Source organism: Brassica oleracea, chromosome C1 (assembly GCF_000695525.1).
Source record: "Brassica oleracea var. oleracea cultivar TO1000 chromosome C1, BOL, whole genome shotgun sequence".
Lineage (NCBI taxonomy): Eukaryota > Viridiplantae > Streptophyta > Magnoliopsida > Brassicales > Brassicaceae > Brassica > Brassica oleracea.
In genome coordinates, this window is record NC_027748.1 from 38,802,341 (window position 1) to 38,820,296 (window position 17,956).

General features: G+C 35.6%; 2 protein-coding genes across 2 annotated transcripts; both read left to right on the forward strand.

The window, feature by feature from the left end:
* Positions 1 to 3,115: 3,115 nt before the first annotated feature.
* Positions 3,116 to 4,141, forward strand: LOC106339706. Its single transcript, XM_013778565.1, has one exon. The coding sequence runs from the start codon at positions 3,116 to 3,118 to the stop codon at positions 4,139 to 4,141; it is 1,026 nt and encodes a 341-aa protein (XP_013634019.1).
* Positions 4,142 to 7,567: 3,426 nt separating this feature from the next.
* Positions 7,568 to 8,296, forward strand: LOC106339716. Its single transcript, XM_013778575.1, has one exon. It carries the CDS (start codon positions 7,568 to 7,570, stop codon positions 8,294 to 8,296), a length of 729 nt encoding a protein of 242 aa, XP_013634029.1.
* Positions 8,297 to 17,956: the final 9,660 nt, after the last annotated feature.

The window sequence follows — 17,956 nt, forward strand, 5'->3', positions numbered from 1 at the left end:
GAAATGGTAGGAACTGGGATTGCTTCACATGGCTCACACCCATAGCATTTCTTCTCACAAGTTGGTGGCTTTGATCCTATTCTTCTTCTTTTCTCCATCTCTTTTTTTTCACTGGGCTTCAAGGCAGGCCAATTAGAGCTGTGATATGCATCATGTGTGCTTATTATCTCTGCAGTGCCAATAGAAACTATTATTGAAAAAAATTTAAAAAATAAGACATTCATAAGAATATAAAACCGATTCTTTTTTTTCTGTAAGGTGATAACCCCAAAATACATGCTGACCCATCTGTAGTTCAGCTTAGTATAAATATTATTATTATTTCACGTTAATCATACATATATCTGGGACCACAGTTTAGACTAAACTAGTCACTACAACTATAAGTCACTAATTTGCTCAAACAAGTTAAAACCCTTGTTATAAAACGCCTCCGACTCGGACGATTACGCGAGGGATAAACGTGAATCGGCTGGTAACCATGGCGATTTCACCTTGTTCGGTCAAAAAACCGGTTTCAAATTTTTTTTTTTTTTTTTTTGAAGTTTTGAGTATTTAAATCAATATAGAAGAACATATGTATGGAGGTGGTCGGCTTTTGGGTTTTGAGGCAGATCGATTTTCAAGTTCTAGATCTGCTTCAGATTTTTTCGTGGTTGGTGAAGAGTGACGGTGTGTGTCCTTTCGGCTGTTGCTGTGAAGTCCGGTGTGGTTTCGCGGTGGTCCGACCTGTGATGCGTTCTTCCACGGCGGTTGGTGTCTCAGTCCTCTTCGGTGTCGAAGAGACCTAGCTCCTCTCTCTCTGTGGTTAGGTGAACTCTATTGGATGTCTTGTCCTTGGAGATGAGTCTTGGACCCCGGTTCGCAGGCGGTGATGGTTCTAGGGTTCAGGTCAGACTTGTGTGGGTACGGCTGGTAGAGGTTCCGGCGGTCGTCTATGGCTTTTGGAGTCTACCTGTGGTGCTGCTTCATCTCGTCTCTCCTCGTCACGGCTACATTCTGGTTGCTCTGTCAGGAAGCATCGACTTTCTTCTCGGAGTTGTGTCTCCTTGCGTGTTTCGTTTGTTTCTCTGTTCGTTGACACCGGATGGAGGTTTCACAGTCAAGTAAACGACGTTCGGTTCTCGGAGGTCGCAAATGTCGAGCCGGTTCTCGGGAGTCATTGGCCGACTCGGTGTCAGCATTTGGTCAACGAACACTTCCCGGTGCCACAAGAGCTCTGTTGATCAATTGTGGTGGTGTAATTGACTTTTCTTGCAGGTTTAGGAGGCTTCTGGTCTTGTAGTGACGGTGAAATCGACCCGTTTTCTGCTGTTCGGTTGACTTTGGAAGTGGTGGTACAGTTTGAGCTATCGACGTTTCACTTTGGTGATTTGTTGCGGCTCTCCCACTCTCAGACGTCATGTTTCTTCTAGGCAATGCGTGTGGAGTGGGTTTCGGCAGTCCCCTCAGGTATGGCTGTCTCGACCCTTCTCTCATTCGGTTGTCTTGCGCTTAAACCGACAAAGAAGAATGCAAACTTGGCAAGATCACCGATTACAAGCTACTTCAGGCGACGTCTTGGGGACTCCGGCATCCGAAAGGTAAAACCCACCTCCCCGGGATTAACGTCAATAGAAGAGAACTGTTATCGTTAGTCTAGTAACTATTTAGCTCTCTAGCAGAACGCGCCGGATAGGTGGTGATGCGAAACTAGAATTGTAAAGATAGTGATCTAGATCATTTTGTTCGAGCCCGGTTTGTATTCGACTTTGATTTTCTTCTTAAAAAAAAAAAAAAAAAAAAAAAAAAAAAAAGTATGAATCTGATGCAAAAACAAGAAGAAAACACATGGATTTCGAGGTTTTTGATATGTATAATGTCTGGCGGCGACCAAAATGTTTTTTGCAGAATCCCTGAGAAGAATCATAGGGGAGATGATGATAAAATTACTATTATGTCAGTCATTAAAAAAACAATTAAAAAAATCCAAAATATGTTGTATTTATCTCGAACTTGGGCTGTTTCAATCTAAAAACAAGCTCACTAACCACCAAGCCACAACAATTACAATAATTTTGTTATTGAAGGATAACTAATATATTGTTATGAAAGACAGCTAGCCGTAAACAAAATATAAAAAGATGTGGGACCCACTGCACTATTTGCACAGTAAATTCTTTTTATATATACGAACGTTTTCGTTCGTTGTAAAACATACCTCAATCTTTTCTCTCTATAATCACAAATTCTCTCTTTTATCTTCTCCTACGGGTATAAAATTTTGCTTCATTTAAATTCCTGCGATATAATAAAATTCTAGTTCTTTTTATAACACGTTATCAGCACGATCGTTCTTCAATTTGGTAAAATTTATTTGAATCATTTATACCCTGCTATAATGGTCGATATCATTTATACCCTGTTATAATGGTCGGTATACCGCCTCTACTATTATTTATATCATGTTATAATGGCCGGAATACCGCCTATATTATTTACTAGTAATTTAATTTATTTATTGGTCGGCCGAGCCGCCTTATATTCTGTTTATTATTAATTGGTCGGCCGAGCCGCCGTATAATTTATTTATTACTCTGCATTGATCGGCTGAGCCGTCGCATGATTTGTTGTCATAACATAAATATTTCATTGCCATAATTTTTACTTTTATGAAATATTATAGATTTGATTGACCGTTTAATACGATGTTTTCAGACTAATTTTTGGTGCACTCGATTTAACCCCAACGGTCACAAAGAAAAATTTTCAAAAATTTCCCCTTTCTCCAACGGTCATGAACAGTAATTTTCATCTATAAATACAACTCATTTTCACTCCATTTCATCATCCAAAACATTTCATCTTCTCTCAAAAATTTCAAATCGCTCTCCTCCGATTTTTCATTTCAAGAAAGATGATTCGCGCACTTTTGTTTTTATGTGCCATTTTTATTTGTGTTTCTATTTATGGTTTATCCGTTGGAGAATTTACTCCAAGAGAATTTAGGATGAATATCGGTTTACTTTTCTTTACATCGCTTCTCCTTGTAATTGCTTGCATGATTAATGTAAACGGTTCCTTTTAATATGAATAATATTCTAATAATTTTTATTTATGTTCTTTAGAAATACAAATGGCAAAAATCGAGAAACTTCAGTTTCCGGCATTGGAAGTAACTGGGACAAACTACACGGCATGGGTTACAAACATGGAGCTTCATCTAGATTCCGAGGAAATACTCGGAACAATAAAAGACGACAATATATCAACCTCTCATGAAAAGGCTAAGGCCGTGATATTTCTGAGAAGGCATCTAGATGAAAATCTTACGCATGATTATGCGAGAACCAAAGATCCCTTAGATCTTTGGAAAGCTCTGAAGGAGAGGTTTGATAACCAAAGAAAAATTACTCTCCCCCATGCGCTTGATGAGTGGAAAAATCTACGATTTCAAGATTTTGAAAAAGTGGAAACGTACAATTCCGCTATATTGAGAATAGCGGCGCAATTAGATTATTGCGGTAAGCCTGTCTCGGAAGCGGAAATGCTCGAGAAAACTTACCAGACGTTCCACAAAAATCATTATGTTCTACAAGAACAATATAGAAATTGTGGGTATACGAGGTTCTCTGAACTCGCTGTGGCGCTTATAATAGCGGAGAGAAATAATGAACTCCTCATTAAAAACCACAATGCCCGACCCACGGGAACCAAAGCATTTCCTGAGGTAAATGCAACGGATAAAAAAAATCCGGAAAAAAGAAATTATTCCTATCGTGGGCGTGATCGTGGCTGTGGTCACAATCGTGGTTTTGGTCGTGGTCGTGGTTATCGATTTATCCGCAACCATGAAAGGAGTAACAACCTAAGAGGAAGGGGATCCAACACATGGAATCGATCTGATCGAGTAAGAGGGAAAGAAACCCAAGAAAATCCTACTCATAAAAATGAGAACGTCTGTTACAGATGTGGATCGAAGGGACACTGGTCCCAAGTATGTCGAACTCCTTGGCATCTATGCCAATTGTACCAAGAATCTATTAAAGGCAAGGCAAAGGAAGTAAATCTCAATGAACACCTTGTGGGTACAACATCGACATACCTCGAATCCTCTGACTTTATGGGAGATTTCGACGAGGCCACTCATCAAAATAATTGAAGTGCTTGTACTGATCAAGCTTAATAATGCCTAGTGATGCCATAAAATATTATGTATTTCACTTTCAAAATAATGTTGTATTTCAAAATATCTAATGTATAATTATTGTGTACTTGTTATTGATGCATAATATGTTTACTTATGAAAGTTTATTTTCTTTATTAATATTAACTGTGTGTTACAGAAATGGATAAGAAAGCAAATGGAACAACAACTAAACAAATTGGTAGAGAAGTTTGCATACCAGATAGTGGCACAACGCACACTATACTGAAGGAATAGAGATATTTCTCTACTTTAAAGTCAGTAAAAATGACTATAAACACAATATCAGGTCCTACAGACCTGATCGAAGGAATTGGCAAGGCGAACTTTATGTTGCCTAATGGAACAAAGTTTTCCATAAATAATGCCTTATATTCTCCAAATTCTAAGAGAAATTTGTTGAGTTTCAAAGATATATACCGTCAAGGGTATAACACTCAGTCTGCAACTGAGAATGGAAAGAAGTATTTGTATATAACTTCTAAAAAATCAGGCAAAGGCCTTGTACTGGAAAAATTTCCAGAACTTCCTTCTGGATTGCATCACACTTATATTGATGCTATAGAATCACATCTTGTGATAAAAAGAAATCCAGAAGATGTTACATTATGGCATGATCGCCTTGGTCATCCAGGCACTACAATGATGCGAAAAATCATTGAAAGCTCACATGGTCATTCAATAAAAACCCAAGATATATACCAAAGTAATAAAATGACATGTGATGCGTGTGCTCTTGGGAAATTAATCATAAGACCATCACCAACCAAAGTTGACAAAGAATCACCAAAGTTTTTGGAAAGAATCCAAGGTGATATTTGTGGACCAATACATCCACCGTGTGGACCATTCTACTACTTTATGGTATTAAAATACTTGGTCCTGAAACTCCATACTTAAGTGCAATTGGAGCTCTTATGTATCTTGCAAATTGTACTCGACCTGACATATCCTTTGCTGTTAATCTTTTAGCGAGATTCAGTTCGTCTCCTACGCGAAGACATTGGAATGGAATTAAACATGTCTTTCGTTACCTTCAAGGAACAACTGATTTAGGCTTGTTTTATCCTAAAAGTTCAAAAGGTCAAATGATTGGTTTTGCAGATGCAGGTTATTTGTCAGATCCACACAAAGCTCGATCCCAGACAGGATATGTTTTTACAATTGGAGGCACCGCCATATCTTGGCGTTCTCAGAAGCAGACACTTGTTGCTACTTCTTCAAATCACGCTGAGATCATTGCACTCCATGAAGCAAGTAGAGAATGTGTATGGCTAAGATCAATAAGCCGACACATCTGTTCAAGCAGTGGGATTGACGAAAATACAGAGCCAATTATTCTATATGAAGATAACGCGGCATGTGTTGCTCAAACGAAGGAAGGATATATCAAAAGCGATAGAACCAAACATATACCTCCGAAGTTCTTCTCATACACTCAAGAGCTCGAGAAGAATAAAGAGATTGAAGTAAGATATGTTCGATCATGCGACAATGCAGCCGACTTCTTCACAAAATCACTCTCTACCTCGGTATTCAGAAAACACATCCATAACATTGGGATGCGCCATCAGAAGGATCTATGACTGTTCATTCGAGGGGGAGCTTACGTGGTTGTACTCTTTTTACCTTACTATGGTTTTTCCCATTGGGTTTTCCTGGATAGGTTTTTAACGAGGCAACAAAGACGTTAAGCGAGAGTGGATAGTGACACCGGTCCCCAAGGGGGAGTGTTATGAAAGACAGCCAGCCGTAATGTTTGAAAATATAAAAAGATGTGGGGCCCGCTGCACTATTTGCACAGTAAATTCTTTCTATATATACGAACATTTTCGTTCGTTGTAAAACACACCTCAATCTCTTCTCTCTCTATAATCACAAATTCTCTCTTTCTATATCAGTGTTAAAAATTCTACGGGTATAAAATTTCGCCCTTATTTAAATTCCTGCGATACAATAAAATACCAGTTCCTTTTATAACATATATTATTATATTTATTGTGATGTCAATTATAGAAAGTCTTGTTCACCAAAATTTACTTGTACTTGGTCTCCAAGCTAAACCCTCATATTGTATCCCTATATAAAGAGTTCATTATTCGTGGAATAAGACACACTAATTCCTCTCTTCTTTACTCAAAACACGTTATCAGCACGAAGCTCTAATGATCTTGAGCTAATAGGTATAGATTCTTATTCTGTTATATTTTTAGTTTCTGTTCAATCCTCTTTCAAATCATGCTTATTATCAATTCATGGTTTGTAAGAATGGATTCATAGTTGACGGGATGAGTCAGCTCTACTGGTTAGAGCCTTGGGGGCCAATTGTCATGCTCCCGGGTTCGACGCCAGCCGGAGGCGAACTGCTCATCTCTGTCACCAAATGCGGTACTGGGTGTTGGGCCTTGTCCCCAGCCCAGGTACAGCCCTCCCGGGTGAAGTGGACCGCTGCCTTACCGGGTCCAGGGGAATGATCCACGTAAGTGGGGAACCCCTGGATTACAAAAAAAGAATGGATTCATAGTTCAGACACATAATTGATTGAGTTTATAAGTATTTAGTCAACCATATTGATTCGACCTTGTTTTCAAGGAATGAAAATCATTGAATCTCGTTGAGATCATATAGACGTTATAAATATAATCACGAGTAATCATGCGCTATTGCTTCTTTTATATGGCTTAATACTCTTTTATTGTTATTTTATATAACTGTCTATATTCATAACCAATCGCTATCTTTAAATTGAATACGGCTATAGATTCATGGTTTATTATTAAACATTTGAACTACCAATGCCTTTAAATCATACTAGTAGGTAATCACATCGCTTGTACACATTTTAATACATGCTAGCTATTAACAGCTGCATTGATCTTAGAACTTTACGGCTGCATACCCCCATATTTTTATAAATATTGTTTTTATGGCTGCATCCCATAATATTGTTCTTTAACATATAGATATGCTTCGCTCGAATTGGTCAACATAACACGAGCTTATTTTAGCACATTAATACATATAGATTGTTAACTCATTATTGCCTTGCCGTGTAGATTGATAGTTTGGTAACACGTTTAGTTTTGTGGAGCTATGATTATTATTATTTCTTTCTTTTAGCTAAACTAGAATAACTTGAGATATATTAAACTGGAATAACTTGAGATATATTATCTGCATGGAATCTTGAATCAATATATATATTTTTACTTGTGAGAAACGTTAATGCATTGATTATAAAATATTGATATTGCCTTATACATTTTGTAAGCAACTATATGCATATATAGCTTATTTACTTTTTAATAAGGATGATTTTATTTTTACTTATTTATTTATATAAAAAAAAATTTGATTACTATTTTATTATTTCAATGAGCTATGTCGAAAATTTATAGTCTTGAATTCGAAGTTCTTGATATCACTGGAAACAACTATTTGGCTTGGACATTAGATGCCGAATTTTCCCTTAGTGCAAAGGGACTCGAAGGTACAATCCTAGAAGGAAATCAAGCCGGAAATCAAGATAAAGCAAAGGCTATGATATTCCTTCGTCATCACCTCCATGGGGATCTCAAAAATGAGTATTTGACGGTGAAAGATCCACAAGTCCTTTGGAATGACTTAAATGAAAGGTATGATCACCAGAAAAATGTGATTTTACCTAAAGCTCGTTATGAATGGACACATCTGAGATTACAAGACTTTAAGTCTGTAAGTGATTACAACTCAGCCTTGTTCAAAATTACTTCCAAGGTAGAGTTATGTGGGGAGAAAATCACGGAAGCTGATAAGTTAGAGAAAACATTCTCTACTTTTCATGCAAATAATGTTGTCCTGCAGACACAATACCGTGAAAAGGGATTCCAAAAGTATTCCCAACTTATATCTTGTTTCCTTGTGGCTGAGCAAAACAATGAGCTTTTGATGAAAAATCATGGACTACGTCCAACTGGTTCTGCTCCATTCCCTGAAGTGAATGTGACTGAACAGAACAACAATGGCCGCAGAAATGGCTACACTCGTGGTCGCGGTCGTGGTCGTGGTCGTGGTCGTGGACATGGTCGTAGAGATACACGTGGGCGTGGATATGGTCAAATTCGAGTCTGAGGAGTTTCTTTTAAGAACTTTAACTCTCACCAGAAATGGGAAAAGAAAGAAGGTGACAAACAAGAAAATGAATGCTACCGATGTGGAAGTAAAGACCATTGGGCTCGTACGTGCAGTACACCAACACATCTTATTGCCTTGTATCAACAGTCAATAAAGCAAAGGGAAAGAATGTGGAAACAAACATGGTGTACGAAGGTGGAGAGGATGACTTTGATTTTGGTGATGCCACTCACCTTGACCTTTCCGATTTCCTCATTGACGAAGAGAAAAAGTGATTGAGCAATAACTATTTAAGAGATGCTTTGTTTTAGTTTATTTATTGGCGTTAATTATTTGGCTTTTAGTTATTGGTTTTGGTTTTTATTTACTATGATGTTTTTTCTTTTGCATTAATGAATTTAATCTATTTTATTATTTTATATGAGATTATAATTTATTTTATTTATTTATTTGAAGAGAAATGGATGGTGGAGATTTATGCTTAGCAGACAGTGCAACTAGTCACACAATTATGAAAAATAAGAAATACTTTTCTCATTTAATAAATAGAGAAGCAAGTGTGAGCACTATAAAAGATAGTGCAAAGATAATTGAAGGCTCCAGAAGAGCAAACATAATACTTCCTATGGGAGCACAACTTGAAATTGTTGATGCATTGTATTCCCCTAAGTCTCAAAGAAACTTACTAAGTTTTAAAGATATTCGCCGAAATGGATAACATATTGAGACTATGAATGAAGGAAATATTGAATTTCTTCACATTACAAGCATTATTCATGGCTCTAAGAAAGTAGTAGAAAGACTACCAACATTCTCCACTGGATTATATTACACTAAGATTAGTGCAATTGAGGCAAATGCCATAATATTACTGTTTGGCATGACCGGTTAGGCCATCCCGGTTCAACAATGATACGAAAGATAATCACAAATTCATGTGGGCATCCACTGAAGAACCAGAAGATTCTTCCTAATGATTATTCATGTGATGCTTGTTCTCAAGGCAAATTGATTATAAGGCCTTCACCAGCCAAGATAATTCATGAATCAATAAACAATCTGGAACGTATTCAAGGAGACATTTGTGGGCCGATTCACCCACCATGTGGAACCTTTAGAAATTTTATGGTTCTAATTGACGCATCAACAAGATGGTCACATGTTTCTTTGTTATCAACTCACAACCTGGCGTTTGCGAGACTGCTTGCTCAATTGATCAAATTACGAGCACATTTTCCAGATTTTCCCCTTAAGGCAATTCGCCTAGACAGTGTTGTTGAATTCATGTCCCAAGCTTTTAATGATTATTGCATGTCTATTGGGATAAGTGTTGAAAATCCTATAGCACATGTTCACACACAAAATGGTTTAGCTGAATCGTTAATTAAACGTCTTCAGTTGATTGCTAGACCATTGCTTATGAAATCAAAACTCCCAATCTCTGCATGGGGCATGCTATATTACATGCAGCAGCGTTGATTCGCATAAGGCCAACGAGTAATCATCAATTCTCCCCCATCACAACTAATTATGGGTCAGGAGCCAAATATTTCCCATCTTAAGATATTTTGATGTGCTGTATATGTTTCAATTGCTCCACCACAGCGATCTAAAATGGGACCTCAAAGAAGGTTAGGAATATATGTTGGATATGATTCTCCATCAATAATTAAATACTTAGAGCCATCCACAGGGGATTTATTTAAGGCCCGATTCGCAGACTGTCATTTTAATGAGTCTGTTTTTCCAACATTAGGGGAAGAAAAGAAATAGTTGGGAAAATATATCAACTGGGATGAATTATCATTATCTTATCTTGATCCTCGAACTAAAGAATGTGACTTAGAAGTCCAAAAGATAATTCATTTACAAAGCTTAGCAAACCAGTTGCCAGATGCATTTACTGACCCAATAAGAGTGACCATGTCACATATCCCAGTTGTAAATGCTCCAGTTAGAATGAATGTCCAAGAAGGACAAAATCAACTTGCTAATGAGTCTAAGGCACACCTGAAGTGTGGTAGACCTATCGGTTCTAAAGATAAAAATCCTCGAAAAAGAAAAGGAGCAAAAATTGGTAATAATGAAATCGATGTAATATATACAAATGAAAAATCTCCAGAAGAGAACATGACACAAGAAAAAATTCAGGTACCTGATAATGAAGAGATCTCAACTAACTATGTCATGTCTGGAATGAAATGAAACTGAAAGCAAATCGACGTCGATAATATTTTTGCATACAATGTAGCAGTTGATCTTATGGATGAGGATCATGAACCAAAATCTATTGAAGAGTGTACACGAAGAAGTGATTGGCCAAAATGGAAATAAGCAATAGATGCTGAATTAAAATCTCTTGCGAAAAGAGCAGTGTTTGGACCTGTAGCCCGTACACCTAAAGGTGTAAAACCAGTGGGATATAAATGGGTTTTTGTGCGAAAGAGGAATGAAAAGGGTGAGATTGTGAGATACAAAGTATGTTTAGTTGCTCAAGAATTTTCACAAATACCAGGAATTGATTATGAAGAGACATACTCTCCTGTGGTGGATGCTACTACATTCAGGTTCCTTATCAGTCTGGCGATAAAGGAAGGACTTGATTTACGCTTAATGGACGTAGTCGCAACTTACTTATATGGCCCACTAGATACTGACATTTACATGAAATTCCGAGAAGGATTTAAACTGCCAGAAGCAGCAAATTCTAATTCTCGAGAAAGTTATAGCATAAAGTTAAATCGATCTCTTTATGGACCGAAACAATCAGAACGTATGTGGTATACTCGCCTAAGTGAGTACTTGTTTAAAGAAGGCTATAAAAACGATCATATCAGTCCATGTATCTTTATAAAAAGATTTGAGAAAGGATATGTTATAATTGCAGTGTATGTTGATGATTTAAACATTATTGGAACTCCTGAAGAGATTTCAATTACAATGGATTACTTGAAGAAAGAATTTGAGATGAAAGATCTTGGAAAAACAAGATTTTGTTTGGGACTACAAATTGAGCACCTTAAGAATGGAATCTTAGTGCAGCAAGAAAGGTACACAGAAAAGGTTACTAAACGATTTTCTATGGATCAAGCACATCCTTTGAGTGGTCCAATGGTGGTAAGATCACTCGATATGAATAAAGATCCCTTCCGCCCTAGAGAGAAGAATGAAGAAGTTCTTGGTCCTGAAGTACCATACTTAAGTGCTATAGGGGCATTAATGTACCTTGCCAGTCATACAAGACTTGATATATCATTTGCAGTGAATCTACTGGCAAGGTTTAGTTCATGCCCAACTCGTAGGCATTGGAATGGGATAAAACATATATTCTGATACCTCCAAGGTACGAAAGACATGGGAATATTCTTTCCTAACCCATCCACAGAAGATTTGATTGGTTTTGCAGATGCTGGATACATGTTTGATCCCCACAATGCTAGATCACAAACATGATATGTGTTTACTTGTGGTGGAACTGCTATCTCTTGGCGTTCGATGAAGCAAACAATTGCAGCTACTTCTTCCAACCACACAGAGATTTTAGACATTCATGAAGCTAGTCACGAGTGTGTATGGTTAAGATCCGCCATTCAACATATACGAGAAGATTGTAGTCTATCTACAGGGAAAGACTCCCCAACAGTCATGTATGAGGATAATGCTGCATGTATCGCTCAACTCAAAGATGGATACATCAAAGGAGACAGGACAAAGCACATTCTACCGAAATTCTTTTTCACCCATGATCTACAGAAGAATGGCGATGTTCGTGTCGTTCAAGTTCGTTCAAGTGACAATTTAGCTGACTTATTCACCAAGACGCTACCCACTTCTACTTTCAAGAAGTTGGTTCATCTTATCGGATTACGTCGTCTCAAGGATCTTGACGTTAGTATACATGAGGGGAAGTAATTGCGCGCTGCACTCTTTTTCCCTTAACCATGGTTTTTCCCACTAGGTTTTCCTGGTAAGGTTTTTAACGAGACAGTATCATACGCGAATAATAGACATCAAGGGAAAGTGTTATATTTATTGTGATGTCAATTATAGAAAGTCTTGTTCACCAAGATTTACTTGTACTTGGTCTCCAAGCTAAACCCTCATATTGAATCCCTATATAAGGAGTTCATTATTCGTGGAATAAGACACACCAATTCCTCTCTTCTTTTGTTTTCTCTTCTTTACTCAAAACATATATAATATATAATTATATATTATGTATATAGGAAAAATATATGTATTATACATAAAAAATGGTAATATAAGTATAAATGGAGTATTATACATATAAAAATACAAAAAATTTCTCTCCGCGTACTCTCCGATTTTTTTCCCGTTTTTTCAATAAATCGCTAGGCCCAGCTGCATCGCACGACTAGCGCCTAGCGAGTTTCCGAATAAGGGTTAAAACAACTAAAAGTTCAACCTAATATTGTCTTCCTGACAGAAAACTAAACAGAGAAGTCTTTCCTTCGCACTTACATATCCACATGTCTACTTATCATCATAGACATACATATACAAAGCAATGGTTGATTGGTAGACTAAGAAAGGTATAGAAAATAAATTGAACCGGGATAAAAAGAAACGTGGTTGGAAGCAATGGGCCTACTTGTTGCACAAACCCAGCTCACTATTTGTATCATCACCACTGTAACCATACACAACTTTCTTATTTCTGTCACTTGCATGATGATGATGGACTGATGATGATGATGATGGTGATGATGATGATGGCTACAATGATGTATACAGAGGCATGAAGAAGAGAAAGAGGAAGAAGAGGGAGAAGAAGAAAGAAGAAGCTTCTTGGTTTTAGAGGCTTTTAGGCCTAATGCCTATAACATAGGCAAGGTTGTTACTTATGGGACAAGTAAAGTTGTTTTCTTACCAATCTATCAATTCTTACCTTTATTTTGATTAAAAAGCAAACCGATTAACCTATGAGCGAGTTTCTCCTTTTTTTTTTTTTGAATATTTGGCATTTTACAACTCATTGATTGAATATATCTTTTTTCTGACATGATTCAGTACATGAAGTAAATATTCGAATCAGAAATCAGAAGATAACAGATATGAGTGCTAGAGAAGAATCTGTGTACGAAATGGTCCATTCATCAGAACAACGCCATTATGTAATTGTATAGCTTTAAAGAAAAAAATTGGCAACTTTTTAATTGGCAAATGATAAACAAAGGGTATTACATTTACAAATAATAAAATAATTGTATCCTCTTTCTTTTGATTTTTTTTGTGACTGATCTTTCTTTTGATTTGCACGGACAAAAAGTAGGTTGAGAACATAGTTAACCCCAATTTGTTAACTATGGTTCTTAGTTTCGGCCAAGAGACTGTTCTTAACTTTTCTTAGATTTTAATTAAGAAAAGGTAAGAACCGTCTCTTAAATAAGAGATATAAAAACCGTCTCTTATCCGAAAAATATAAAAAAAAACAAAAAAAACAAAAAAATATCAAATCATGAATGACCGGGGTTAATCATGCCTCTAGAAGTTTAATACCACGTGTAACTTTGTAATTAGAGAACGATAAACAAAGGATATTACAAAAAATAAAATAAATTTATCATCTTTCTATCCTCTTTCTTTTTCTTTGCCTAGAGTGCAGAGCCCTTCCTCAGCTATATGGTAATGGTAAATTTCCATTAAGAGCAATAAAGAAATAAACTAGTAGTGGGGTCGTTTAAGAAAAAGTCTACAGATATTTTTTTCTGTGATAAATATCCACAAATACTTTTTGTTTGGGTGAAATGTCCACAAATACTTCGCATTACATAGATGGTATATGTACATCAGTACATGTACATACATGCACGTCGTCTACATTGAGAAAATTGATTATTTTTTGGTGATGCCGATTCCAACCTTGACACAGACTTCATTTGGAAGAAAGTCAACTTTGAGTCTGGACATTCTTATACAAAAGTACTCTTGGTTCGTGCTAATCAAAGTTAATTTTGTTAATCGAGTTTGATTTAATGAAGAGTTCTATGTGTCATTTATCATACAATTCTTTATAAACTCAACATATTTTGATAAAGTACGTGTTCAGTGACAAAAGTTATATCCATGCATTATGCGTAGGCAGAAGGCTTGATGGTGTCAGATTGAATAAATGAATGGAAATGGACAGATCATATTACTATTTTAAGAATACGGTCCGTAGAATTTTCTTGAAATTGACTGATCAATTAGTTTCTAGTTTTGGTTAACGCCAAGCTCACACGAAGTCTGAAACGCTACTCTAAAAAGGAATCGTAACAGTCCAGTTTTTATTTCACGGTTTTAGCAATTTCTTTACATCAAGTAAAATAATATATTCCTCCTACCTTTTTTCCTACTTTCTACAAATTTGTTTACCAACGTAAAAATGAATTTATTAGGCATCTACCAGATCTGAATATCTTCCAAGATGTAAATGAATAAAGAAAACTGTTTAAAAGTACTCCCAATTTGACTATGATAAAGAAAATTATTTACATTTGACTCGGATTCATACTTTTTATTTTACGATTATTATTGATTATGTAACAAAAGAACTGATTGGCTATGAGTGCAGTGTACTGACACCTGGAGATAGCTGTGTTAATGCCACTGGGATGTGATTAGTCATTTTCAACTTTTATTCTTCTTTTTGTTTTTGGTTTAAGTGTCTTGGTTTGGGAGGAAATGTTATACTTTTAATAAAATAACAAATATCAGACCAAGATGAATAAATTATGGTTTAAACATATGGGTCAACATTTACTATATTTTATCAACTATATTATATAATCAGATCATATAACGTTCTCGTGGATTGTTAATTATCCGAGTAATTTCAGTCCTCAATACATCTCGATCATAATATTGATTTTCGACGGATTTGTAAAACTAAGACACTCAATATATTTACATTTTTAATGGTGCTGTGTCTCAAGTCTCAGCTGATTTTATTTTTTTAAATTATATATTCAGATTTTATTCGGCTAATCCACAAGATTATACTTTTAGTTTTTTTTTTTTTTTGACAGCGATCATACTTTTAGTTATAACGACCGGATATACCAAAAACTTTACAGGATTTTTGATTTTTATACCTCCTCTATGTTTTAACCTTTTCACATACGTTAGGACCCAATTCCCACTAAATCATGTCTCCACAATTGATTTTGATTTAAAGTTCGTCTGTAAAAAAGCTCTTGACATAATGGATCATATTGGATATGGATATGAGGATCGTTTGGTATTTTGGAGAGGGTCATTCAGTTGCTATCTTTATCCCCATAGGAACTATGAAAGTGAACGTTGAACCAAATTATGGTGGAGATATGACGAGAGCTTCCTTCTTGTGATCTGTCTGAAAGCTTTTATATTATGTCCAAGGAACTTTCATCTTCTTATACAATGTATTTCCATTTTCCCACAATGTATACATGTTTGCACATATATATGAAAAGTGGACCTGCCCATTATTCGAGCTGAACGGATTAATTGATACATAATGAACCCTAGCTAAGCTTACATAAGATGACAGTTTAGTGAATGTTAAACCTATCTAGCTATACTACAAATTACTAATTTACTGATGTTCATCCTATCTAACTACTTTAAATCATAATTCGAGAGTGTAATTTGATGCACAATGTCCTATAAGAACGGCTACCGATAATCTGACAAACATTACAAAACTATATGAACTCTTTTTTCAGAGGTATAACAAACCATTTTAATTATCTTGGTTTATTGCAATCATGTTTCTGAATTGTCAAGAAGAAGATAAATATCAAAACTATATGTATGTCTTTTTCTAATGCAAAGAGTCCATCAATGGAGGAGGAAACAGGATGAGATCACAGAAATTGGTTAAGAGGTCAATTTCAAAACCACCAAAAAGATATGTCAAACTGAGAAAACAAGGGAAGTTTCCGACAGGATCTCATGTCCGTTGAGCTTTGACTTCCTTAAACAGCATATAACCAAATTTTACTTCGAAAGAGTCGAAGTTATTGCAATTTAAGGGTTTTGTTATCTTCAAGTGTGCTTCACACCAATGCCAAAACAACTGAGGTCTCGAATTTCTTTTCTTGAGAACTAGGTGTTTTACGTACCGAACATCTTGAATTGTAACTACACAACATAATTATCACTGTATTGCTTAGTACAAAAAAATTATCGGCAGATTTATCCGTAAAAACCGTTTCACAACCAAAATTTTGATACTCTATTAATAGTTTAGCAATTTTAAAACTTCTAACATTTAAATCTAACGTTCTTTTAGTTACTAATAAGGTTAGTTTAGTTATGAAATTCGTTAGCTAATTTCTCACTAAAAACGAAAAAAAGCTAAGGAAAAAAAAACTAGTGGACCAAGCTACAGGGCCTTCTCACTAAGTTTTGACTTCTCTCTGTTCACTTTTGTTCACTTTTTTTCCTTTTGTTACCACTCACAGCTATACCAGTCTTAAAATATGTATCCTATTCTCTTATGATAATGATAAGACTTTCTAACTCATAATGATATGCAAGGAAGCGATCGTAAACGTATTATTCTAAACATTTTGACTTCAATCCTTGCTATTATTATTACAGGCACTCCATTCTAGTTGTATATATAAGAACGGTTACTGATATATGTTTACATATAGCAATTTAAATTTAACTGTATATTATTTGGCCTCTTCTGCTGTAAAAAGGATCGCATAAGATTCCTTTTGAAATCAATATGGACTAGGCGATACGCGGAAATAATGATAGTATATATAGTAACTTTTTAAAAAATATTCATTATTATTTCAAAACATCCATTTTTTTTGTTGTTGAATAACATTACAGTAAAAACTATAATCATTTTACAAATCCTTTCTAGTCAATCATAATATCATGAAAATATCATATATCAATATACTCTACATGTATTTGATGGCGTGGAAATGCAAGGTGCTTTTTTATTGACCGATAACTACAATAAAACATAAGCTTAACGAGGGCGGTTTTCCTCGTGAGTTCGTCATAAAAGAGGCTTTACGAGGAATTAGCGAGGAAACACGTTTTCTCGTTACTTGTCCGTCGTAACACATATTTCCTCGCCAATTCGTCGTAACTTAGCGAATAAAATATTTCATCGTAAAGACGAAGTACATCATTTCGTCGTAAAGACCACGTAAATATTCTACGTAAAGAGGTCGCTATATTTCCTCGTAAATACCTCAAAACGTGTTCCTCGTCAACTACACGTAAATACCTCGAAAGTGTTTCTTCGCAAAATACACGTAACTACCACGAAAGTATTTTCTCGTAAAATACTCGTTTATCTTTCCTCGTCATTTCCTCGTAAAATACTCATTTATTTTTTATCGTCATTTCCTCGTAAAGCTTCCACGTAAATAGGTCGTAAATTAGCTACGAATTTACTTTGTTTTTTTTATTTTACAGAATTTAAAAATATAATTAAAAAAATAATTAAAATTATTTAATTTATTAATAAAATTATAATTTAAAATAAAAATCAAATCAATGCGAAAATATTTTATATATAAATAAGTTTTGAATTTATAATACAACAACCAGAAAAAAAGAACTAAGGGTCGTTCATCGCCTGGTAAAATTCCTCATTCCTCCTCGCAACATCCGCCTCGTTATGTGTGTCGGATGACTCGC